This window comes from Macrosteles quadrilineatus, unplaced genomic scaffold (assembly GCF_028750875.1).
Source record: "Macrosteles quadrilineatus isolate MER2022 unplaced genomic scaffold, UCM_ALF_1.0 Scaffold_5__1_contigs__length_97177068, whole genome shotgun sequence".
Classification (NCBI taxonomy): Eukaryota; Metazoa; Arthropoda; class Insecta; order Hemiptera; family Cicadellidae; genus Macrosteles; species Macrosteles quadrilineatus.
In genome coordinates, this window is record NW_026542598.1 from 67,506,646 (window position 1) to 67,534,523 (window position 27,878).

At 34.3% G+C, this 27,878-nt stretch overlaps 1 protein-coding gene across 2 annotated transcripts; it reads right to left on the reverse strand.

The window, feature by feature from the left end:
- Positions 1-526: 526 nt before the first annotated feature.
- On the reverse strand, positions 527-27,839 carry LOC128994059 (pyruvate dehydrogenase phosphatase regulatory subunit, mitochondrial). 2 transcript variants are annotated; one of them, XM_054418282.1, is made up of 17 exons: positions 27,203-27,839; positions 25,234-25,446; positions 23,779-23,942; positions 19,893-20,129; positions 19,374-19,484; positions 18,739-18,813; positions 13,280-13,449; positions 10,562-10,754; positions 9,933-10,085; positions 9,389-9,552; positions 8,639-8,787; positions 7,720-7,927; positions 7,107-7,196; positions 6,440-6,619; positions 5,771-5,968; positions 5,158-5,272; positions 527-3,467 (listed from the first exon to the last, which is right to left on the reverse strand). In XM_054418282.1, exons 1-17 carry the CDS (start codon positions 27,484-27,486, stop codon positions 3,343-3,345), a joined length of 2,829 nt encoding a protein of 942 aa, XP_054274257.1. In that variant the 5' UTR covers positions 27,487-27,839; the 3' UTR covers positions 527-3,342. The 2 variants fall into 2 exon arrangements, with proteins under 2 accessions (XP_054274257.1, XP_054274258.1); XM_054418283.1 differs by lacking the exon at positions 18,739-18,813.
- Positions 27,840-27,878: the final 39 nt, after the last annotated feature.

Consider the following 27,878-nt stretch of genomic DNA (forward strand, 5'->3'; position numbering starts at 1 on the left):
CAAGTCATACAGTAATTAAGTGTATCAGAGTACTTAACTATAAATAAGGCTTTGGCGTGTAAGACACTGGAGCTTGTGTTCACAATCTTAGAGTAAGTCTATTTACTTATCATTAATTGGGGTTTGGCTCTGTCTCTGCCAAAATAAACACTTTTGAAAATTGGAACCCTTCCTTATCAAACAAAATGTTTTCGCTTAAAACATTTGTTAAGTGTAGCAGCGAGCACTGAGCAGTAGAGATTTTATATATTTGTTATGGTTAAATTTTTTAAAATAAATTTATTAGGAACAACAAAATTTAAATCTAATACAAATATAAGGGAGCTCTTAAGAAAACTATTTATAAAAACTACAAAACCCTTTTCTAGGATTTTTTTCATTCTTAATTGTAGAAGAATTTATGTGATTGATTATAAATTATAAACAAACATTGAAGCCTCTGTATGAATTAATTAGTAACCAAGCTGGTGGCATCACACTTGATTTTGTAAAAAAAATAAGAGGTTTTGGATTAAAAAAACACATATTTATTGATAAATTTATTTTTGTTTGACTTAGATTATTACAAATCACAGAGGCTACAAAGAACATGTAAATCAACGTTGCTTATGAAATATAACATACTACTACATAAAACAATGTAACAGATCACAAAAACCTTTCAGGAAACTAAAGAAATATATTTTTGTAACCTGTATTTTTAGAAAGTTATTGTACATTTTATTTTTATGTAACTCAGTGAAACTTCCAAAATACAGGAAAATAATTTGAGAAAATACCAACTTGTTAACAGTTGATTTAAGAATCTCAATCTTGGCTCGTCTTTCTGCATGTAAAATTAGCAGCATTGTTATGGGTAAATAAGAACTAAAATACTAAATAAAAATACCACATCTGTGATAATAACGGTAACAAACCTATTTTAGGCAGAAAAATCTTAGATTCAAATTCAAACCTCAGATAGTAAATTGAGAGAATATAGTTAACATATACGTCTTCAAAAAAGACATTGTCATCATAACACTGGCACAAAAGTAAAAGTAGGACTATCAACCATTGACAGTAGATACTTATATTGGTAAACTATTATTGCAGTTTTAAATTGACTTTGTTACATAATGGTTATAGGAAAATTTCATATAATAAATGCAACAGTGATAGAACATCTAGAAAACATCATGCAGATTCAGAAATCTGACATGAGATTAAATTGTGTTTAAACTAGTTTCAGTTAATTAGATGAGTAAATTACAAAGTTGTGATTAAATAAACTTAAGTTTTATTCTGAGTTCTATTGGTTTAATTACTACAGTAACATTTAAGGTAACAATGTGATCAAACACATAATCACCACAAAAATGAGAGAGGCTAGAATGAAAATTAAGATTAAAACAAATTAAGAAATATTGGGCTGAGAAAAGATTAATAATTATCAGATGAAACTTGCTAGGTGATCCATAAATAAAAAATCATATTACAAGCACCTTTTCAAGTATTGTACATACAACTACTAAGCGTTTAGTTTATTGTCTGCAAAATGTAAAAACTACTTTTACTAACTTCAAAAGGTTTACTAGCCATTTAACTGCTTCAGGATTTGCGTAATATAGTAGACTTTATATATTCAAAGCTGACATTCTTACATTCCCTTTAAAAAACGTACAGCTACAATATTTTTATATTCGTTTAAAGGAATTGTAACACAACACTGTACAAAAATGAAATATTTAATTTTGCGTTTGTTAAACGCTAATCAAGTCTTCAAAGGTACAATGGATTTTATAGTTATATGGATTTTCATAGTTTAGATTAGAAGTATCAGTATAATGGAACAACAAATGAAATTATAATACGACTCTAATGTTCTTAGTATACTGAAAATTGAAATCAATCAGTACATTGTAGTAATACAAAAACATATTTTTTATCTAACATAAATTTACATTGGCACTTCTTAACATATCACTTCTACAAAGTGGAAGAGGTGTAAGTTTAATCAACAGTAGTCAACAAACATAAAATAGACTTCTAACATTTAACATTAACACTTAAGTTCCTGAACTGTTTTTAATTGGAAGTAAGACGGATTTGTAAAGTTATCAGTCATATTTACATGTGCGTAAATTTGATTTCTATGTTGAAAATATAGTTTGTAGTTTAATTTACATTAAAATGTACTTTGCATGGAAAATATTCAGTAAAAAAAATAGACAAATGAAAGAAAGATTAAGTCTATTAATTTTGTTTAATCTCTATCTATACACCAAAACTGTATAGTTATAGTTTTCAAAATACTAATAAATACATTTTCAGAAGCTTTAAAGCGTTAATTTTACAATTTTACTTTGATTGGGTAACTACTATTAAGACATAAATCTAAATAACAACTGAATATTGTCAGCACAATTTCATTATGCTTTAAAAAACTAAATTTTCTTCAATACCATATGCAACTTGATATATACTTTTGAGTAACTTTTTCAAAGTTATAAAACAGGTTTATCACATATAATACAAGGACTAGATGTAAATACTTGCAAAAAGAATCTTTCTTGTGATTTCTGTGTTCTGCAAATGTAGGTGCATAATAAAACATTTAATAAATTTCTGATTTTACTTTTTGACAATAATTAGTCAATAACAATAAAGCAAATTCTTTCTTGAAACACACTTTTTTTGTGGAAAATTTTTGTTAACATCCCATATTTTTGGACAAACTCTGCTGATTTATAATTTTTGTCAATCTCCCAACATGAAAAAATGGAACTTTATCGTTCTCAACAAGTTTGCTGGCAGTTTAGAAACAGAAACAACAGAAAAATCATCTCTCACAATCATAGCAACATCCTGAACTTTTCCTACGATGACAATAATGAACAATGCATAATGCCAGAATGGAAAAATAAAAAAATCCCATCATTTTTTAATCCCACACGAAAATCAGATATGAAAATTTCCCTGGAAATTAAAAAAAAATGTTAGTACTTGAACCTAATCAGATTCTATCATGTTTATTCTTTTAACGAAAACGTCGGTTTCGTTTGTGTAAGCAAACAGCAGGTATAACTAAATATGAGATTTCAGAATCAAATTTAGAATAAAGCCAAAAAAGAATCCTTCAAAAAGGCAAATTTAGCTCAAAATAATGTCACCTAGGGCAAATTATGTACCTTAAAAATGAACTTCACAATAGCATCTGCAATGTTTATCCAGATTGGCATCCTGCTATGACACCTATCCTTGTAATATGAAAAAAGTTTTAAATCTAGTCCTTGTACGAGTGGACAACGCTCACCAGACGTAAGGAACTTATCGTTGTCGTGTTGGCGTCACTGGCCGGGGTCATTTGGTAATATTCGCCCTCAAAATTGGCTCCGTCACCATCTTGTCTCTGGTGGCGAAGTATCCTTCCCTCTCCTGGTCAGGGTACTTGGTAGGCAAGTTGGGTGAGTGTAGATTGACCTTGGCTGAAGAAAATCAAGGTGTAAACATCCAAATATTTGTACAAAATTCCAAGTTTTATGTCTGATACATTTGGTCAAAGGACGATAAATAATAATAGTTTTGAATTCGTAGAAATTAAAACAGTTTAATTGAAAGTCAGAATCTTTATTTGGTAGATTAAGCAAGGGTAGACTTTGTGTGAGATCGCACATACCGAGGCATACACCAGGAACGTGTCTTGCCTATGAACTCTGTTTTTGACATGTAGAGTTTGTAAGAGTAAAATCATTAGTGCTAGGTTTTATTATATTAGGCCCTAATACAGTAGACCCCCTCTTAACCGACCCTAATGGGACCGGACCTAGGTCGGATAACTCAAAAGGTCGGATAAAACGGACAATCCCTAAAATCATAACATAATGAAGTGATATTCATTTGGAATTATATAATCACTATTCTGAAATCATAATTGCATTATTTATAAAATAAACTACTCTTGTCTCCTTTTTCGTATTGATAGAAAAGTCACTAATAAACACAAAACACGGTTAAGTCAAATAGGCCTACTTTCAGTGGAATATATTATAATACTAGGCAAGAGTCAATAAAATTCCTATTTTAATAACTTTAGTACTGTAATTTATTAATTGATGCTTTACAAATCCATCGTAATACAGTACAGAACCTTTTGTCAAAATTAAAGATACAAGCAACCATTTTGTTACAAGACAGGACGTTTATTTATAGCCTCTCACTGGAGGCTCGAGGCACAAAAACTATCTTGACCTTGGAGTTGTTAACCCCCCCCTGCCCTCCCTACAAGTTGCGTTGTTTGTTTACTTCAGCGATAAGGTAATCAGTTCTCAAAATTGTAACGCACTTTACGATGTTATAAATTTGCCGCACAGATAACAAACAGATCAGATGCGCTCGAGCTACGAACGATGATGACAAACTGACAATAGGCTGTGCTATATTTTTTGTGATAAACACAAAATAACTTATTCTTAGTCATATCCTGTGGAGATAAGCGTAGGGATCAGTTCTCATCGCCCAGCGTGGGAGCGGAAATGCCGAGATTCCTAGAAAGCGGCGGTTAAACCGAGCTGCTCTCAAAGCAAGGTCGGTTAAAACAAACTGTATTATTTTACGATTTAAGGCGGATAATCCGATTATCGGTTAATACGAGGTCGGTTAAGAGGGGGTCTACTGTATATAAAAATCACTGAAGTGGTATTCCTAAGTTTGAATTTAGATGGCAAATATTGAATATTTTTTTAACTAGTTCAGGAAGGTTATGGTGAATTAATGGATTATCTTCAATGTTTTGTTTTTACTAAATACATAATCTTAAAACTTATATGTATCAAATATTTTTTTCAAATAACTTAATAATCAAATAATGCTTTTTTTTTTTGATAGTAAGCTATGTTGTTTTCCTAGTGCCTTAAATTTTAGTGAAAACAATTATTTAAATAAACCATTTTTAGCAAAATTTTAACAGTTTGAGTTTTGTGGCCCTAATAAAAGTAATCCACTCAAAATGCTATTTTTCACTTAAATCGGGTTCTTTAAAGTGACTTCCATAACTCCAAGTAAAATCAGTGACTTCAGTAAAATTATGGGACTAGAAGCCACGCTTCTATATAATAATAATAGGATAACCAACGTAAAGCTACAGCCTAACTGTAACTGGAAGAATTTCTGACTTACCTGGGTACCTGATGCCACCGATATCTACTTCGTAAGAGCCTGATAAGACATATTCATTGGTAACTACCTGTGTGTCGCCTTTACCATCAAAATTCTGGACAAACCCCAGACACACCTGTAATGAGATCAATGATCATAATACCAAGTTGCAATGTTGACTATTTTAGATGTTTTAAACATGGTAAAAAAGAACTGAGAAGACAATCAAACTGTAAAATAAACTGAATGGAACTTTCGAGGGAAGTAGACCCAGCGGACCAAGAACTGCAGGAAATCAAATTAAAGCCCACATTCTAAGCTACAGGCTAGTAACGATTTTAACGTTCCCCGGCAATGGCTGAGCTCATACTGAACTAATGTGGTGGTTGCGCAACTACATCAATTGATGTAATCAGTACTGAACGTGTTAAATGACTATTAAATAAAAATGTGAGCATACATTAGTAAATCGGAACACAACTTAATTAAGTGTGAAAGTGAATGGAAACAAGACTCAGTTGGATTTCCCTGATGGAAAGAAGATAAACTGAATAAAAACCCTGTTAAATAAAAATAAAAAACATTTAGAATCACAAATTAGACAACATATTAAACAATCACACGATCAACATACCATTCGCTTGAGTGTAAAACCGTAGCCAGTAGTTGTGGTAGCACCCACATACTTATTGTCTCTGAAGATTGGTTCGCCTCCCCACGCCCACAGTTCAATGTCAGGGTCGTGGTCTTGCAGCAGCAACTGTACGTACATCCGCTTCACCCCTTCCTCCCTCTGACGCAACAGAGCGTCTCGTCCGATGAACTCTCCTTTCTGTCAACATGTCTATGTGTTAGTTGTAAACTCTAAATTGAACATTTTGAGCCTCTAGATCGCATATAATTCAACTTAGAGGTTGAAAATACCTCGTTTTTATCCTAAACGGTTAAAAAACTAATGGTTTTAAACCCAGAAGTTTTTCAAACTGAATCTTTTAAATTTAAACCTGTGGTCACTTGAATGTACCTGTATTTGTACAACGGGGGTTAAAACCTTTTATTTGAACTCTAAAAAAAGAAAGAAACCTTTGGGAGAAGAGGACGTCATGTCTGATGAACTATCTCTTTCAATTCACCAAGTTTAATTTGTTAAACTCATTAAACTTCACTGTTGAGACATTACTTCTCCAATTCATCTTACATATTCAAAATGAAATTATTGTTCTACATAACACAAACACACCAACTGCATACCTTACAACAAGCTTGTGATATTTTATACATCAAAGCCTGTTTGGTAACTTACATCAAACTTGACACGCCAAGACCTTCCACACTCCAGAGGTGTTGTGGTAGTGTCCAGGTCCTGGCCCCAGTAGGCGTAGAACTTCTCTATCCTCAGAGCTCTGGTGGCATAGTGTCCGGCGTGTTGTATGTTGTACTTGGAACCTACTTCTAGTAGCTTGTTGTACACATGGAGCGCAAACTGAGTAAAAAAAGAGTTACAGTTGGTAAATCATAAGACATTTTAAGAGGATTGTGAAACTATTGTAAATGAATTCCTACAAATATAGTGACCAACAATAAGATTATGATGTAGTACAAGGGCAACATTTTGAAAATCTTTTGTGTGACAAAAGAAAATGGAAAATGGATAACCAAACATTAGGGTACAAAGGGATATGATTAATGTAGATGTGGTCGCTGGAAAAAATTAATCGACACGTTAGGAAAAAGGTATTTATTTACTATTTAACTATTTGATACAACTTACAACTAGGCAACTTGAGTCTCCTACTTAGATAAAAAGTAAAAAGACCTTTATAAGGCACTTAAATATCATCAGCTATCTGACTAACAGGTGTCTATTTTCTACCATGCAACAAACAAGCTTAAAAATATTTATGGAAGATAAACTAAGGTAAGAAAGTTCTAAAGCCTGTTATCATTTATTGCTCAATATATTAACCCACCTCATTTGGTATGTACAAAACATATCCCAGTTCACCGGTGTGGGTTATGTTCATTGTGCGTATCCCATTGGCTAATCCCACGTCCAACTCCTGTGCAAAACAAAATAAACAAATCTTAAATGGTCTTTCCAGCAAAGCCCTAGTACAATCAGTGAACGACTTCAGAGATGTCTTAGTAAATCAGTGAGAGACTTTTCAGGAACTTAGGTGAATCCCTAATAATCAGTGAGTGATTTTTCACTGGTAAATCAGTAGCTTTTCACTGAAAAAGAGATAACCTAGTAAAATTAGTTGGTGACTTTTCATTGACTTCAGTGACAAAGTAAATTAGTGACTATTCAATAACTTAAGTAACCCCATAATAAAATCAATGTGTGACCTACTGGTAAAATCAGTGAGTGACTACATTTTTGACCCACTAAAAATCATTGAGTGACTTTTCACTGGTGACCCTCTAAAAAATCAGTGAGTTACGTTTAACTGGTTTCAGTGAATTTGCAGTAAATTCAGTGAGTGACCTTTCACTGGCAACCCTCTAAAAAATCAGTGAGTGACGTTTAACTGATTTCAGTGACTCTGTAGTAAAATCAGTGAGTGACTTTTCACTACCTACCTTGTAAGTGAAAAACGGGAATGACTTGGGAGACAGGTCAGTGTCCGTGAGTTCTGACAGCATTGTGCGAGTGAAGGGTCCGATGATGGCTATAGCTGTAAACATTGACGTGACATCAGACAGGGACACTGAGCTGTCTGATGGGAGATGTCGCTCTATCCACGTCTTGCACCTGGTCTGTTGGATGGTGGGTGCAATCATCATGTAACTGTAAACACACATCTTGGATTACACAATGACATTTTTTTATATCTACCAAAATGGGGTTTATAACCTAACTAGGCCTAATAATGGTAAACATCGAGGATTTGCAATCTCAAACCAAACCTGAATCTAAAATAATCAAACACCATATCTCGATTTCAAACAGAAATTTTACGAAATAAAATACAGACTACACAACAGTTATTTATCCTCATTATTCTTAATTTTACTTTGAATCAATTGAAAAACTCAAATTTCTCTTCTAAATGGTTTTTAAGCCAGAATCAAAACAAATTGACATCACGGCAACATTATTATCACTCTCCACAGTTGTAAAAACATCTCAAGATACCTACCCAAAAAATATATAAAATTTAAAAAAATGTTTAAAGTTCTCAAGTTTTCCTTTGGGGGATCAACATCCGTATTCAAATACCACCACTTTAAATGTTTTGAACAAACAAACGAGTAGTGGCAGCACAGGCAATTTTTTTAGATTCAGTGAATTTAAATTTTGGGAATCGAGGCATCACAAAACATGTGTTTGATATAAAACAGTACAACTTTTAAAAGTGTGTCATTTTAATAAGAGGAAAAATAATCAAATAATAATGTAGACCTCTACTTTTTTTAGACACCAATAACTAGCATGACACCCTTAAACAGTCATATCAAAGAATATCAAATTGTTCAATACAAAACAAACTCAACTTACTGGTTCTCTGACAGCCTCGTCAAGCTGCAGTCGTTCTCATAGCCACCTCTATTGTTCTGCAGCCCAGTGTGTATGATGCTGCCTACTGGGACATCCACATCATTGGAACACAAATACTGCAGAAGATCCACCACCTCCCGTCCCTTGGACTGCAACACAAGGGAGTCTTGATTAAGCTGAGCAAACTGATTTAACGCCACAATCACACTAATAATAGTTCAAATTCATAGAGCCACCACCAAAACGTTATACCAATTTCTTGGATTATTTCTGCAATTGGATCTGTGGATTGTGGTAAATAAACTCAGTTCAACCAATAGGATTTTGCTTTTTCCCACACACCTTGGATTCATAACACAAAAATTACCAGAACCCAGAACTGATCTCAAATCTCAAATTTGTGGATGTGAAAAGGATCAAATCTATCCCCATTGAACCAAAGTCTGAGACATTAACCAAGACTAGCAACATGCTCTATCAACTATCGTTATTGAAAGGGTGCAATGAAGGTAAAAGAGCGATCACTTCTCATATCTTCATGGACTATTCCACAACAACTAACCCCATTCATAGACTAAGGCATTGATAGTAAAGTAACAAACGCAGGGATTAAATAGGACCGCTTCATAAGAAAACATCGTCGCTTTTGATACTCACAAACATTGCTGCCTTCGATCTGAAATCCATAGAGCATCAAACAAAACCACTGACCTACCTAGTACTACATTCACAATTTGCCCCCATACTCACCGAAAGGTCGATTTTGGTGAATGATGAATAGTCACAGAGACCAACTGTTTCCCGGCACGCCTCATACTCTCTGGCTACAAAGTCAAACCAGTCGGGCTTGGCGAATGTGTTTGTCTCAGCAATGCGGTAAGGTCGTTGACCTTCCTTGGTCATGCCTTCCTCAACTGGAACAATGTCAATACAAACCTAATTTGCAAAAATAAAAATTCCTGTTTGTATACTAAAAGTAATAGCAGGTAAACGTTAAGTAACTAACTTGACTAACAACAAATAACAATGTAACTAGGTTATGTAGGCTCAATACATTTTATTTTGTATAACTGCTTCAAAACTGAAATAACAACTTAATGCCATAATCATATTCAAGATTATTATTTATTTCTTGTCAATGAAACTTTTAGTTTCTGCCAATTAAACTGCCTTTAGTCGGCTCAAATACATCTCAATTCTGTTTAAACTTTGACAGTATGATTAGTAATAGAATGCCTGAAAAAGGAAAAAAAAAGTCTTGCATAAGTCATAGTATAGACCTATAGTTACTTACCGTAGTCAGGGTCAAAGTATGTTGGTCTCTCGTAACCCATGACTTGTCCAAACACAGCTCCCGCTTCCCTCAGTCTGGGGTAGATGGGAGACATACGAAGGTTGCGGCCCGTGCGGAACTCTCTGAACGGGTAGTGCAGTGCATAGTGTAGACCTGTACTACCAACGACACCACTGTACCGCTAAGTAGAAATCATCATTCATCTGTAGCCTATTTACCTTTTACAAACATTGTTTTCCTTGGAGATCTTGGTGTGGAGTAAATTGTCAAAATAAGTCTATTAGGTTCCAAATTTTGAGGAGTACATTTAATTTAATAAACTTGAATTTTTTGTCATCATATTGAATGCAAACTACATAGTTCCAAGTGGTAGTGGGACTCACTGCTAGACACTACCATGCCAATTGCATAGTTTAGCGCAATGCCAGTTTTCATTCAGGATCTTTCTCTCACCAGCGGTACTTTGTATTCAATTGATCCAATACAATGCTTTGATTAAGGTATTTTTTGCGGAACTGGGTATTTTTCCCAGTTATCTTAAACTAGTTATCTCAAATATTTAAAATAGATTTATAATTGATATATTGATAAAAAATGTTATGTAGGTTACATTTAAAACAAAAACTAACCAGGGGCTTCTCTGCTACGGTCTCGTAGAAACTTTCGGTTGTTGTGTAGGCCAAGAAACCGACAGATGTCAAGCTCGTACATATCGTAAGGGAATAGACCGGTAATTATTCGTTCAGCTGTGGCTCTGCCTACACCTCCAGCGGCTGAGATGCCAACAGTCTTCATACCAGCCACCACATGGTAGTTGCGTAGCTGAAAAATGTACAAAATGACACACGTCAAACTTGTATATATCTTAAGGAAACGGGTTGTAACAGGTTGTTCATTACTTGTTCAGTTGTAGCCCAAAGTTACCTAGAGATTGATGGGGTGAGGTTCATAACTCCAAGTTTTCATAACTCCAAGTACTTTTAAATACAACATTTCATAACTCCAAGTAAAATTATGTCCAAGTAAATTAAAACCAAAATATCATAAGACCAAGTTTCATAACTCCAAGCGTTCATAACTCCAAGATTCATAAGTCCAAGTTAAAATAAAACCAAGTAAATTAAAATACAAAATTTCATAACTCCAAACGTACAGATTTGCAAGGACCACAAGTCCAAGTTTCATAACTCCAAGGGTTCATAACACCAAGTTTCATAACTCCAAGTGACAATGGGTACAGTCCGTGCAGGAAGCGATAACGTACGCACACACACGCACCCGTTACACACACACATGCTGGAAGAGAGTTTCCGATGTTGGCGAGATTATTCGAAGTGGTGCGTTCCCTGTCGCTTTGCACGTTCGTCTAAATTGTAATACAAATAGTGAGAGGATGAAATTTACATATTTAAATTCTGCGTAAACTGATGTTTAATACTATATAAATACAATTTAGTTCGTGCAGATGATTAATGTTTAATAATGGAAAATATGAAAAGGTTGTTCAATGTAAACATGAAAAAGTAAGTGAGCGAGGATTATTTTTATTTTTTGGTCAGATGAAAACTTTCAGCGAGAAAAGTATAGATAATAAGATGTTCTTCAATTTTTGTTCCAAACATTTTTTCGTAAGACTTTTAGTTTGTCCAATAATCGACTTAGATGACCACCACGAGGTATGAATGAATTAGTTTACGCGCACAGTATTTTAGCAATTGCCGTCTTCCAACAACAATATTAAGGAAATACAGTATTAGTTCACGTTTTAAAATTTCTAAACTATGAAAAATATTTAGTCTTAACTTCTTCAGCTGTATGTACGAAATTTTGAAATTTTTTCTACATAAAATTCGTGGTGCACAACGCAAATAAGTCGTAGTGCCTTTTTTTCACTATTTTTCATCTCCTATTTTCGGAAAAATTTTAAACAGTATTAATCCAGGTTAAGGTTTCATCTTGTAGCATTCATTTGTAAATATAAAATTTGATTATAGTTACAATTACTTGTTCCCTCATAAATCTTTATTCCGTAACAAATATGAGAGTGTATGTTAGCAAAGTAAATTGTACGCAAAATGTCTGTAGTGTATAATGGGTTTAATAAAAAAATACCATATTTAAAATTTTAAAAATACTATCTAGATTTGTATGATCCAAACAAGCGGATATAATCTATAGATAGGTCTAAACATTTGGATTTCGAGACTAAATTATCATAGAAATAGGTTTTTGAGTAAATACATCTATACCTAATACCAGATTGTTTTATTTGAGTTAAATAGAAGGTATTTATCATTTAGGTATTATTGAAGTACCTTAATGAGTTAAGTACTTTAATATAAGAATTGATGTCGTCCAGTGGTCAAAACTCGACCACAATCCAAATAAAATATGAACTTATAGTATATATATATACATACATATATAGTTATAGTAATATATCAACTATATTATAGTATATAGATATATATACATATAGTATCAACCAATCAGTTACAGAAAAACATGAATGGAAATGATAGCAAAATAGCTATCAGAACTACAGGGTGGTCATAAATTATTGTACACATTTTAAGATGACATAAATAAAAAACCAAGTAACTTAGAAACATGGAAATTGGTTCATTAAATAGCAAATTTTAAACGGTTTTATACAATAACTACAAAAAATTAATTATAAAAATGTCAGCAATTATGAAAAGTAGTTATAAAAACACAGTCAAAATCACCTAAACTGTTATTGTAAGTTATGTTCTTTTGAGATGAGGACCCTTTAGACTATATGTTGGACACTTCCCAGTCGTTCGAACTGACTGTACCACCATTTTATAAAATTTTTACACGGAGAATTACGGCTATACTCTAAACAAAACTTTCTTCGAACAGTTATTGCAGATTTACTTTCATAAAACCAAAGACTTTGCTTTTTATTGAACCCTAGTAAAATTGTTACTTTTAAGTCAGTTTAAGGTTTGATTCACCAAATATCATACACAGCTGGTGTAGAAAAATCCATTGTTGGTTTTGCCATGCTAACTATGCCATGCTATCCATGCTGTATATGCCACAACACGAGTCATTAAGGAAAAAACTTACACAAACTGTTTGAGTGATTTTTGCACATTTTGTATAACCACTTTTTATAATCATTGACATTCATGTAATTATTGTTTTGTAGTTACTGTATAAAACTATTTTAAATTTGCCATTCAATAAAACAATTCCCAAGTTTCTAAGTTGCTTGGTTATTGGTTTATGTTATCTTAAAATGTGTCCAGTAATTTATGACCACCCTGTATAGTCATTCTTTGTCAATCATTCACCAAGCACAGGAACCACCAACTCACCTCCGGAGCCTCTCCAATGATCCACTTGCAGTCAGGAGAGAATGCCTCTGGTCCATTGGTCAGCTTGTGCAGGACTGCGCTACCAAGACGTGGGACCCTGTGTAACAACTGCTCCAACAGTACATGGAAGTGGTCCCAGTCTTCCGGCAGGACACGCTCCACCATCGAATCTGCACAGGAACACTCACATTTGCAATTAATCCTTAAAAGTTTTATTTTATGATCACTTGCATATATACATAAGGGTGTAGCTATGATAGAAGCCTAAACCTTGCAATAAAACTACTCAATTCCGCATGCACTGTGAAGTGCAGGTTTTGTGGGAGAAGTAATGTTCTTACAACATTACTAGGAAATATCATATTTATTTTGCAGTGAGTGTGTTCATTGCAAGCCTCGTAAGCACAAATGCAAAGAAACATTTTACTTATTTTTGTAAGTTGTTAAATGTCCTGAGTTTTTAGGCGGCAAGTGTCGCTGAAAGTGTCTTATGACAGCTCATCCACACTGCACAGTGAATAAAGAACCGAGTAGACGACTTCATATTTGAGTTGTTTTGTCTCAGGATCACTGAACAAACTATAAGGGGCGGTTTGGGAGCTCGGTATTAGCGCTAGTCCGCGACTAAATCCGGATATTTCCGGTATTTTAGGCTGCCGCCTCGAAAACGGGTTTGTGAGCTCAGGATCAGTAAGGCGCGCGCCTAACTTGTGCAGGGATAATCTCGCGCCTAAATATTGTTGGTTTGGGAGTCAAGTAGACTTAGACGCCAGCCTAAGAGATAGTCTCGGTGGGTTTGGGAGACCAATTTCGGGACTAAGAGATATGTTTTCGTCATAAAAATCAGTGAGTTTAGTCCCCAACTTTAGTCCTGCCAGGGGGCAGGTCTAAGTCGACATCATGCCGGTATTAGCTCATTAGCAAGTTAATTGTTTACATATTAAGTAAAAGAATGTTATATTGGAATTCGTTATTAAATTCCGAACAATTTCATTACCCTCAAAGTATATTTGATAAAAGTTTTTTTTAGGTTTCTGTTGTTCAAAATAAACAAAAAAAATCATGCGGGAAGTAATTTAACGAAATATTATTTTGTTTTTGTTTTTACTGTTAACTTCAATAAAAATGTAGAGCCTGAATAGAATTTATTTCAACTGAGAGTTTGGTTATAAGCACCCGTACCTTAATTATAAACATTTTATTAGCTAGGAAAAAATTAGCAACCACATACATACCCCCCCCCCCCCCCACTCACCCCTAACCGAAAAGTGAAGAGATAAATAATAAACAAAACATAAAAAACTGCAAATAGCTCACAGTCGGGTCATAATCATTTTCTTTTTCTCTATTGCGTTGTGATTGAGCTCAGTTCAGTGTCATTGACAAGTGCTAGTTACATCAAAATGTAGTACCTAGATTATTTGGAGTATAAGAAAATATATACAGTAAATCAATAATCCCGCCACAGAAAACCTACAGACTAAGCGAATATCCAATAACCTAATAGGACTTTCAATTAAATTTATTTAAATAGCTTTAGGTTTAACAAGTAACTAAAACTACCTACGTGTAGGTATGCTACTACAGGGAGGGCAATAAAGTGTGTTTTTTACCAAAATACTAACAACTTTATATAAAATAAATAAATTTGCCAAGATTCATCAAAATATATCCATAAACTACAAAACTACAACAGTTAACTTATTCTCCATGAGAATCACATGGGAGTTTTTAATTTAAGATTTTTGAATAGTCTCTGTAGCCAATAACCGTACAAAACATTTTAAGATACTAATTTGTTTTTTATACTCTTTCAAATATTTTAAAGATAAAGATTTATGTTTTAGGGGTTAAAATTGAGAAAAAAACTATTTTTATCCCATAAAACCCCGGGTTCACATGGTCTGATCATGCTGGTTCGCGAACTTATTAGGGTTTATCGCACCTTACACTTTCATGCCAAATTTTATCAAAATCAGACAAAAATTACTCAATTTGTCACGTTCATGGACTTGTTTATAATGTATTGGCTATACATATATAAACATTTGAACGAATAGGAACGAACGAATAGGGGATGTTTTTGGCCTCTAGGGACATCAAAATGGAAAAGTATATCGGTCCCGGAACTAAGTGCTATAGCTATAGCTAAGTGATATAGCTACTTCACTATAGGAAAGTTAGATAAAAGAGTGTCATGTTTAAAATTTTTTTAATTTACATACAAAAATTTTTTTGTAAGTATTAACAGATATACATTTGCTTCACACTATCATAACCTCCGCAATTACTTAAAATACTTTTTATGTTATTTCCGTCAATATCCATATATTATACAGGGCAATTACTGTTTAGTTTTTAAGCTTTTTATTGCATGAAACCGAGTTTCAGATGTTACCGTTCCACACACAGGGTAATCATTGTTGAATGATTAGGCTACCTAATGTTTTTGATCTCTGAAAGAAATAATATTAATTTTCAGAAGCCTATGCTGCTCTGTACGTATTTATAAGGTGTAGTACCAGAGATAAAACATAGCCGTCATTGAGATGTAAATCAACGATCTTACAAAACTAACTTTTTGCAATGGTACAATGCAGAAACTTAAACCATAGTCTACTAATTAGCCACCGTTGATATACCAAGATAAAATTGTATCCATCTTAATTGTTCACCGTTTGTTGTTGTCAACGGTAACGTGCTCTGCAGTGGCCGTTGCCAACGTCAAAACCTGAATTCCCCGCGATTCCCTGTACATCTAGCTGCGCTGCAACTTAGGCGCGACTATACTTGATCTACGACCATTTCAACTTAGGCGCGAGCTCCCAAGCCTGGTTTCTTGTCCGGGGACTAAAGTTAGGCGCGTCTAACACTAGGCGCGTACTAGCTGGGCTCGAGCTCCCAAACCGTCCCTAAAAGGTATAAATTACCTGAGTACTACCAGTCCTTAGGGATTACACGTTTTGAGGACTTAAGTCCTCATCATCAGATCTCGTACAATTATACACAATTATGAATGTTACTGTTAATGTTTTTGTATGTGTCCGGGTTTCGTATTTGAACTCTTGACAACCTTTTCAAAGTGACGAGTACATTATTTGGTCGTCTAAGGAACAGTGCTCAAGAGTTATTGACTTAGAGGCTTTTTATTTTCAACATTAATTTTAATTTAAGGAACTTAACAAAGTTGTTTGAACAATCTATCACAAGTATCATGGAGTACATTCATCATTTTAATGATATATTCCAAAAAATGTTCTTTTTGTTTCCATTTAAAACTGAACCTCAACAAATCTGTAGGTTATAAAATTGAATGTATGAAATCTACATTTATTCTAACAAAACAGCCGAACAAATAAATATAACTTTGATGCATTTCAGGGCCGGTTTAAGGGGTAAGAAGAGTATGGGGTTGCGTTGCGTGACAAGCAAAAGATGCTGTTAAAGCGCAATGTCCAAGCGCTGTCCAGTGTTCAGTATTAAAGGAGACCAGAGACATTGAATATATTACACTACAAATATCTCCTGTGGCCATGTGTAGACATCATTATTGATTCCTGCAAATTACAACAAAATTCTGGTCAACACCCGTGGTCATGTGGAAATCATCATGATCTCCCGTGATAGTGGCCAATTTATGTGTTCATTCTCCGAGGTAACGGAAACATTATCATCATCTTCTGCAATCGTGGCAGAATAATAAAAACTCAAGCTAGAAAAGTATCTAGAACCGGCCCTGATGCATTTATAGGATAAACCACAACTGTCAGAAACAAAAGTGATATTCTAAACAGCCAATGACGACATTAAAATGCAAAATAAATAAAGATGGTGATAATGAATAGCATAACTGGATAAGCTGATAACAGAAATCTGTTTAAGCCATACTAAATCCAAATGCAAAATAACCTATAAAATTATTAAATAACAAGCACGTAGTTTTCTTTCAAGACAAATACAACTAAACAGTTAAAAACTTTAGAACCAATTTTAGTAAAATTACTTACCACCATTCCGACCATGATGCAAAAATAATGAATAGATATTAAACCAGAACTAAATCAGTTTTTACCTTTCCAGAAAACGAAGATTACAACAAAGTTATGGTGTTAATAGATTTCCCAAGTAAAGTAATAAGTTAGTTGTATTTTATTGGTACGTTTCCTCGTTATTATCATGTTTAACTTTTTATACATTAAAACCAAGTGTTTTTAATAGTGTAAAAAATTTTCATGCATTGTTTACACTGATCATGCACATAAGAAAGGTAAACGTACCTCAGAAAGTTTTTTTCATTAAATGTTGTAAAATTTCAGCTTTAACCTTGTTGAATATGTTAGGACTCAACGTACGAGGTTGAACTACCAATAATAATATCATTTTCAGTTAGTTGTGTATATTTATAGAGAGAATGTTTTGTTTTAAAACCTATATAACCATCAGTCGTATAATTAATGATGGCAATATGATTCTTTCTTGCTGAGCTCTTGGGTAAGACTTTGACCCATGTCTTGTAGAAGTAAAAAAAAATGTCTACTATTATAGAAATGGGAAGTGAGCATGTCTAGTAGTAGAGCGCGGGGCTTCAGTGCCCAGGTTCAAATCCTCCTAATCACTAATGGATTTTTTCTTTGTGATAATGCTGCAACCTTCTGGGATTAGCCTGAAGTAATGGGTAAAATAATTCTGGGCTATAACTAGTGTCCTAGGATGTGAAGGTAGGACATAAAAAATGGAATAGAAATTACTTAAAGGAAAGAAAGGTAACTACAACTTGAAAGGAAAGATTTTCCAGCAAATAGACAAAATTAAATTCTCATTATTGTTTCTTGAGGGATGTGATCATTTACGGCTCTAACACCAGTGGTGACAAAGATGTAGAATCAGCAGCTTAGCCGAGGTATAATTTCAAAGAAATGTTCTTGAAAGTCACAGTTTAGTCTGATCAACCTGAATTTCGACTATTGAAACCTAAGATCAATTATTTTTGAAGGAGTCTAATAACATATTTTTCGTTAAACAAAGTGTTATGTTAAATAGTTTTAACCTAAACCACTTACGAGATTAAACCTGCCTTGTGAGACCAAGTTATACAAGGTATCAGTATATAAGACATAACCAAGGTTAGGATATACAAGAATATGGATGAGAATGAGTGTAAGTATCATGAAGGGAAATCCCTACTGGTTTGAATGGTTATAGAGAGGTGAGGTGAATTACAAATCTTCAAAATAATGAAGAATTCCCTTGTTTATATCATAACCAAGGTTAGGATATACAAGAATATGGATGAGAATGAGTGTAAGTATCATGAAGGGAAATCCCTACTGGTTTGAATGGTTATAGAGAGGTGAGGTGAATTACAAATCTTCAAAATAATGAAGAATTCCCTTGTTTAGACACCCCTTCATTGGACACAAACCACATTTATACCACCGAACAAAATAATATTTTGATACCGTTTTTGTTTGGTTCTGGAAAATCGGGATGAAAGAATTTCATAGGCAGTTCCAATTCCACTTCCATCACTTCTACTGGAATAACAGAATTTTTTTAATTCTAGTCAACAAATTCAAAAGTGCCATAGAAAATAAACAACTACGGTATAAACTATGCAAGAATAAAACTAAAATTACACATTAAAACTCTATAAACATAGTAAGATACAATCAAATTATCAATAACCGGATCAAAATCTCAGTAATATGAAACAAATGATTAGAGGAAATATAAGCTATCTGATATTTCAGATTCTTTGGATATGATTAAGCTAAAAGCTCAAAGATCAAGGACAGCATAGACCAGTCACCAACTAACAAAAAAGTGTTTAAAAATGTTCTCAAAATATAACCAGGACCGTATTAAAAAATGAGGGTGTGAACACACAAACAATTTTTATAGAGCTGTTCACTATTTCTTGTGCAAAAAAAAAAAAATACCTAAATTGAACCTTGTTGAAATTTTTTACCTAAAATCATACAAAACACGATTGCATATTACAAGGAATATTTCACTATATTTCATTGAAATACATACGGAGATCCAAAGGTATAAAACATGAAATAAAATCTAACTACAAATTTAAGATACTTACAAGGCACACTTCCATCCTCATAGGCAGGTTTGGCGATAGGTTCGAATCCGCCGGCGAGCAAACAACCATCATGCTGTCTCAAGTACACCTGACCGTCTAAATCCCTCATTACTGTAACAAAATATTATCACAGATTAAAATATAAACCTTCAGAACATTACGACTTTCACAACAAAACAATGTCAATGTCTGGCTGTCGGTATATCTGAGCAAAAATACCACTATTGCTGACGCAAAGACACAAAAAGACATAGGCCTGTGTCTACTTCTAATGAATTGATCTTGAAAGTCAAAGGGATTTGACTTAAGAGGAATTTCAACTGATTTGGCAATTCATTATCTCAGAGCAAAGATGACACTGCTTCTGACGCAAGGACGAAACAAAAAATACTTATTTTCAACAACTAAAACTTGAACCTCGAAGAAACTTGCCTTTGAGACATTTTTATTTGTTATCCGATTCTCTGATAGATAATGCTGACGGTAAAAATAGGCATAGAAACGCAAAAAAATACATACCAGGAGTCGAAGGATCCAACCCTTCGATAGGCTTTGTGTGTAGGTAGTAATGTTCAACCGGGTGTAAAGGCACTTTGACCACTGGGTCACTCATCTGGCCGATGTGTCGTGCCCAGAAGCCACCACAGTTTACGAACGTGTCACACCCCATCACACCCAGGTTGGTCTCCACGCCGGATACACGGTCACCTTCCGTCAACACCTTGTCTACACCACAGAACTCGTATACTTGTACACCTGCGAATCACCGGTCACCATCAGTATATAGCTAGTTGTTCAGTAGAAAGTACTTATACAGTATATACAAACATCAACTTGAAAATGGTTTTTGAACAATTTTCAATATATTTGTGTAAGATATATTTTTTATATCCCACCTAAACATCTTAGGGCGCTAGTTAGCCCATAACCGTTTACAAATTAGGTCTACTTAAGGCTAGTCCTAGAAAGTCCTAGCCATTATTACATAGATAAAATCCATAGGTGATTGGCGGGATTTAAACCGCTTGGCGCTACCACAATCCGGGAAGTAAAAATGATTGAACAATGAATTTTTCAACAGTTCATGGCCTAACATTACTCCCTAAATTACCACTACATCTTTATTGTTTTCTGAGATCAGCGAAAACAAAGAGATCATTTCTAAAGTCTTAACAATACCATGATCATCCACTGCAATCACAGAAATATTCAATCTACGCGATTGTGGCAACATCTGTGGTAAGCTCTCGCAATGAAATTCTTTTTACTACAAGTCGTTCTTACAATAGAACCGACAGAACGCCCAATGAATTGGTGCTCAGCCATAGGGGTTTTTTTTTTAAATATCTCGATTCCATACAAAATTCACGAACAATTTTGGTCATTTATAAAAGCCGGCATTAAAATTTGTGGTTCCTCATTGGCACCATGGTCAGTATTAACGCACAGCTTGGTTTTTACTAGGGGTGTGCGAGTACTCGAACCTTCGAGCTTTTTGGTCGAGCTTTTCATTATTCGGCTCGGCTCGAGGCATTTTGAAAAAGCTCGAAGTTCGAGCCGAGCTTTTAATACTAAGTCAAAACTAAAAAAAAAACACTTAATTTGGGTCGTAATTAGAAACAATGTTATCACAATTCTACGTTGTTCAAGCATTCAAGGTTTGATAAGCACGAACCTCAGCTCAGTCAAGACGCAATGATTATCGATCGTAATTTTGAGGAGATAGTAAAGAGACAAAATACCACCTATCGCGATGTCTTTCTAACACAGCTATTCGTATCGTAATATACAACGCAGTGCGAGTGCGTGATTGGCTCGTCGCTATGACGACACACGGTTGCCGTGGCAACCTACAGTGCGCACTGAGCACTGCGCCTTGTGTGGGAGGGGAGATTATACCAACAAACAATTTCAGGAATTCTATTTTGGGACGGATGAAAGATAAGGAAGAAACAAAAAGTGGTCACGTGTGCAAATGTAGTGGGCGACACAATAAGGCTGTAAACAAGTATCAATCGTCGTGTCGTGTCGTTGTTCCTTGTTTGTTTACTTTTTCAGATTCCTTTATCAAACGCCCCTATCTGCTATCTCTCTTTCTCTCTCTGCTCTCTCTAACAATGTACTGATTGAACAGTGACGACTTTTCTACTTATAAGTTTCCCTGCGGTTATTTTAGTTCAATCAATCCCATAACCTTTCTAATGTTTATCAAAATAATTAATTATCTGTTTTGTATTTTATTTCCTTTAAACCAACCCCTATTTACCATCTGTATTTTTTATAGAATAAAATGTTTGTTTATAAAGTTTGACTGGCCACACAATTTTGTACCTATTTTATTTTGTATAAAGTAACAGTTACTTTGATGATTATTTAAATATCAATAAGTGGTGCGTGCTGTAATGAATGCTTTTTATTATCAAAATAAGTAATGGATTATTAATTTTTGATAATACATGGGTCATTGAATACCATAATGTGATGTAGTTTCCTATTTGTAACTTGCAAATAATAATAATTGATAGTTAATCCTGGAAAATGAAAAATAGTGAATGCATTCATAACTCTGTTGTCAAAACAGCAACGCCGGTGTAAGGGTTTATTGTTTCAGAGGCTAGGGTGTTTCAAGGACAAAGTGCTGGGCCTCCCGGCTCAGGGGGGGAGGGGTGGTGGTGAGACTGAGAGAGAAATGGGGGAGGAAACTGGTTTTGGCTATTTATTGATTAGTTCACCGACCCTTCTAGATAACAGAATTTAGTGACAGTGTTAAATCATCGTGTTCATTATTTCATTTCTTGTTTACTTTGTGTGTTATTCTATTAATTTTAGTGTTTTGGTCTATTTCCTCTATATGTCAATTATATATTTTTTAATATATAATTTTACTTTTTACTTTGTCTCTTCACCTTTTTGGATCCAAACCAATCATGTTCTTTTTTGATTAATACGATTCATAAAACAAAAATATTTTGTGCATGGAAAACAACAAGAATAATCACGTGTTTTTATATTTATTTATTTATACAAAATGGAATAAAGTATTCATAGTAGTTACAATATACGTATTTAATCATTTAATCGACTTGCTAGTTGTTTTGTTGTCATTCAAGATAGCGCTGTTCTGTTATGAAAGACAATCTGATTGGCTCAGTCTGCACTGCATATCTCGTCAGGCCTTCAATCATATCCTTTTATTTCTTGCATCTTAATTTAGTTCAGTTCAGTTCTTATCGTGATTATCTACTATTTGATGTCTTGACAATTCTCAATGTTTTTAGACATATTAAAATAATATTGTGTTTATTTAAAAATTGACTGAACATTATTATTATTATGCACTTTTTGAAGAAAAATGTTTAATAATTTATTTTTTTGATAATGTTCAGAATTCAGAATTATGTTTGAAATTCCAGATAGGGTTAGTTGCAAAACATTTTTTGCTGAAAATAAAATCATGACACTCTCTAATATTTTCATTTTTTACAATTTAGTTTCCGTTAAAGATAATCTGAATAAATTTGTTCCTTGAAACTCAATCCATGGGTATATCACCAGACAATCAAAAGATTTATATATTCCTCAAGCCAGGCTATCAAAATTTATCAAAAGTTATAAATATTTGCAAATAAAACTATTTAATAAACTTCCAATACATTTTAGAAATCAGGAAAGTATTAATTTGTATAGGTCAAAATTATCAGATTGGCTTACAAGTCGTGCTTTTTATTCAGTTGATGAGTTTTTGCAGAATGAAGATTTTTTAACGCTTAAATGTGAGGCCAAGCAGTCTTGATGATTCTTTGTTCTTGTTATGGTCTTTTCCCTGTTAATTTTAAAGTTTTTATTATTACTGATGCTTTATCCTTTTAAGATTCTTTTAACTTTATTTTAACATTTTCTGTAGAATATTTAATATTTTATTTAACATATGTAACAAAACATGTTGACCTTGTCTATTGTAATGTTTATATTACCAAACGACAATAAAGATTTATTATTATTATTATTATAAGGTGACGCTAGGAAAAGCTCGGCTCGAAAAAGCTCGAGCTCGAAAATATTTTAAAAAGCTCGGCTCGGCTCGGCTCGAGGTTGAAAATCACTATTCGCACACCCCTAGTTTTTACTTTAAATACAGTCCAACAGGAGGTTTGGAATTTGGATTAGCGGGACACTCTGGTGTGAATCTAATCAAGATCATGTCACCATAGTTAATATTTTGTCCTGTCCATGGTTTCATTCCTTTACAGCCTTTGTAGTTTTACTTAAATTAACTTGTCATAAACAAATATTTTTATAAAAGATTAGGCACCAAAAACATAATTTAGTGGTAAATTCAAGTAAAATAATTGAGACTAGAAGTTTATTTCTTAACTAAATGTTTGCACACCAACACTCGCCTTACCTTTCTGCTTGGCCAGTTCAAGTAATGAGATGCACATCTCGTACGGGTTACACACCCCATCTCCTGGTATCCAGAGTCCTCCCTTCAGATCGTCTACTTGGATGATCGGACAAAGTTTCTGAGCTTGTTCTGGAGTGACCAATTCACACTCTATACCGAGGGCTCTGAGGAACACAAACATACGTTTAATTATTGTCTGGTTTTCTGATGAAAGGAGATCTTTTTACAAAAAAAATATGAATGAAATTAAAAATGTGTCATTTAGAACTTATTTGATAGTCAACTCTAAATTACTATATCATCAGTGGCAGCATTAACATTTCTAGTTGCCCCTAGAAAAAATCTTTTTAGGGCCTTTATACAAGCTGAGTTTGTATTTAAATAGAAATAAGTCATAGGCCTATAAAAATCTTGATAAATCATAAGAAAACACAGGTGATTTTATTAGTATAGGAGTGTAATTTAAAGATATCCATAACATTTTTCTTAAAGCTGAATGCATCTTCCAGTATCCTACTTTGCTGCTGTGAAATCCCTCCATCTGACCACAAAATAGTTGGATAGCTTGTTTTCAATTGTATTTTACAAAACATGTGCATATTGTATGTATATGAAATGTATACAGTGTTTGAACAAAGCAAAAAAAATATAACTAAACATTGGCATGGTGTAACTAGTAGGCTACCCAGCTTATGTTTAGCAATAATAAACTTTCCCAATTTGGGACCCCCTGCCCCATAACAGAGAGTCTGTAAAGGGCCTTATCCCCGCCAGTGTGCGTCATGGCCTTATTACGTGCCTAACGAGTTCTCATTGGTGATTGATGGGGTTTTAATCTGAGGCCCTAACTGCAGAAGTCCTAAATTCTCATCACTAGAATGGCACCAATACAACAAAAGAATACTAATCACAAAAAAATATTTTTTTTTTTGTTTTAAGGCCAACAATGCAAATATATCTTTGGCAGTTTCAATTTTTAATATAGAGCTCTAGCAATAAAAAATAGGCCTACTTTCACTAACGATGAACCTGCTGAGTTTTATAAAATTTACTGAAGGTCTAAAATTTAATAAGGGGAATCCCAAAACTAATTCTAACATATGACCTAAAATAGCTGGAAAATAATCAAATTAAACACAGTTATGATTGTCCTTGGAGCTAAAATTATAAAGAATGCATTAGAATTTTTGTTCTAAATAGGACAACTTTGGTCTTGTGTTTTAATGACAGTTTAGTGGTGCAATTTAAGATGTATCATATGTTGCTAGCCTAGTGATTAACGTCTTAGACTTCAAAACAAGAAAGACGGATTGGATCTTCGACATAAAAATAAGGGTTCGACCCGCTTTTATTAGTAGTAGTATACCTATATTATTCAAAATGTCGCAAGCGTAGACCAAACAAAAAATAGACATCATAAAAACTACGTTTGGTACCTTGGTAATGATTACTCACACTGATGCGGCTTTCATCCTGCGGAAGTGTGTCATTCTGTCTCTGGTTCTGGCTACGTTCAGGCTGCCACACTGTGTCCATCCAAGATTGACTCCTTGGGCAGATAGGCTACTGTACAGCTGGACACTTTCCTTACAAAGCCTGACCTGAGCTCGACTTGGCTTAAACACTCCAACCAGGCCTGAAGAATGGTAGGTCATTCCACCCCCCAACCTGCAAATTATACAAGAAACATTGAAAGATTGGGTTATTGAAGTAGCAAGAATTTGTCTACATTTAGTAATCAACAGTGCTGTTATCGTACCTACATAAATCTTTGCTAAAATTGAGCCTATCAGTGACCCTTCATGACACAAATAACTTACTCATTTTTGGTAATTTAATAAACTGCAAGTTAGGCCTAATTTTAAGTAGGGTAAAACAAAAATTTAAAAAAGAACCAACTTAGGCTAGTGAAAATTGAAAGGTTTAATAGGTCAAACAGTGAGGTTGAACAACGAGGTTATTTAAATGTTTGCCAAACCAAATGGAGGACAAATGTTTCCTCTAATTTCACTTTTGAGATTCTTGTCAGTGGAAGATGACATAGGCCTACACTTAATACTCATCAGCATTTTAAGTAACCTTTGTTAACATATCAAGACTGGGACGGGTGGCGTCTTTCTGTAATCCAGCTACTAGGTCACGAATTGTGGAAATTTAGGCATGCACTGTGGATGCGATACTCCCTAGTGTGGATTGACATCCGCACAAGTGAGTACTACAACTATCCGCAGTAATATCCTGATAATTAGACCAATTCGTATAAATACCAAGGAAAAAATGTGGTTCGGATTCCACTAGGTCCCTTTGTTGCCATTAGCTGTTTGGGCTATTAATTAGTCACTAACAAGACTACAAGATCGCGCCACTCATCCTACACTCACCTCTATTCATACTTGGCTTAAAATACCGTAGGCCTACCTACTTTGTATGGTCACCATTTCATAAGAAAGTATAAAGTATAAAGGAATGAAAATATTATGATGAAAACTGATATGACATTGCTATACATGTATTTTAACGTTGATGGCAATAAATGGATTTGATTTGATAACTTGTTTGTACTGTTTAAGTTACTCTGCTGCATATTACATTATGCTGTAGCTGTATCGACCCCAACGTCAGTGATAGCATAAACAGGTATTGAGATGGTGAGAAGGACCAGCTAATTTAATGGTCAACACTCAAAAGCAGAGATGATAGGTTGTTGTAACCCTTTTCATTTTCAATGACTTAAGTTAAGTTTTTCCACAAAGCAAAGCAAACATTTATGCCAAAACAAGAAAAGTAAAATGCTACCCCACTATCACACTAAGTTAAGAATGTTGGACGACGTGTTTGTACCCAAACACTCACTACACCACAAACACCAAACATTCACTGTAGCCACAAAGAGAAGTAAGGAACAGAGAATAGGCTACACTCCATGGCACACTTGGTCTAAATGGTGTCTAGCACTGGTGCTGGTGTCTAGGGCAAAGTCCAACGCTCTCATGTAACTTACTACTACAGTACTTAAACGATGGAGGAAGACCCTGTGTGATAGGAATTTCCACACAAAGCCTGCCCTTCGGGCTCTTCCTTGCTCGCTACTAGTTTATTTCCGTCACACCACCAGAGCTGAAAGTGCAGGGTTGTCCCATAAGCGTGTAGGCTATCCTCTGCACCTACTTCTCTGTGCTGTGGTGAACGTAGTTTGGCCAATGTGAACGCGGCCACAGCGTAAGTTTTTCAGGCCAGGGTGTTTCTTATTAAAAACGAATGAAACAGGTACACAGTAACTTATAGTAGGTATACCGTGTTTAAGCCTAAGATTTATTTACTTAGCCTATATACAGACAACTACTTATCTGTAGCCTATTCAATCGATGAGTAGTAATACAAACTCCGGCTATGAGGAATTAACTAAAGCCAAATGCTGACTTACCTCCCTTGTTCCAACACAACTGTGTGTTTTCCCCAGCCTAACTCTGCTAAATGATAAGCAACAGATGCGCCTAATACACCACCACCACATATTACAACTTTTGAAAAATCAGGAAGTTTTTCAGATTGTTCATGGTTTGCCGATTTAAGTTCATTACTTCTAGATGAAGAAGGTGCATGTATCTTTCTTGAAATGGCTAAGTTACTTAAACAACCTGCTACATTGGTGGCAGTTGCTAGACCTTTGTTTGCAACAGCAGAGATTAATATGCAGTTTTTAAGCATTTCTGTAATCAATACTATCAACAGGTGATGATCAAATTTGCTAGATATAAATCACGACATCACTGACAAAGGTTCAAAATAGGCTAAAGAAATCTAACAACATAAACAAGGTCATTCCTAATCCTGATACGCAACAACGCCGGCTTTGTAATGCTTAACCATCATAATTTGAAAACAAACATCCAAGAATGTTTTAGCATTTCTAGTTTTGCACATCAACACCCTAAATTGCTATCATAAAGGCATGAAGATATTTAAGACGAAAAAGCATTTAAAAATTTGCGTAAAAATACTGGACATCTTCCTTATAATCTTGCTATTCACTATTGATACTGATACAATTCGTTGGCTCACTGTCGTCTGTTACTGTTAATCTGTTCTGTTCTGTTTAC

Coding starts and splice junctions, on each gene's coding strand:
- LOC128994059 (XM_054418282.1), bottom strand. CDS start 27,486: ATGCTTAAAAACTGCATATTAATCTCTGCTGTTGCAAACAAAGGTCTA. Junction 13,450..18,738: donor TCCAGAACCAAACAAAAACG/GTATCAAAATAT, acceptor GTTCCTGTGCAG/ATTCGATGGTGGAGCGTGTC. Junction 7,197..7,719: donor TCCCGTTTTTCACTTACAAG/GTAGGTAGTGAA, acceptor TGTTTTGCACAG/GAGTTGGACGTGGGATTAGC.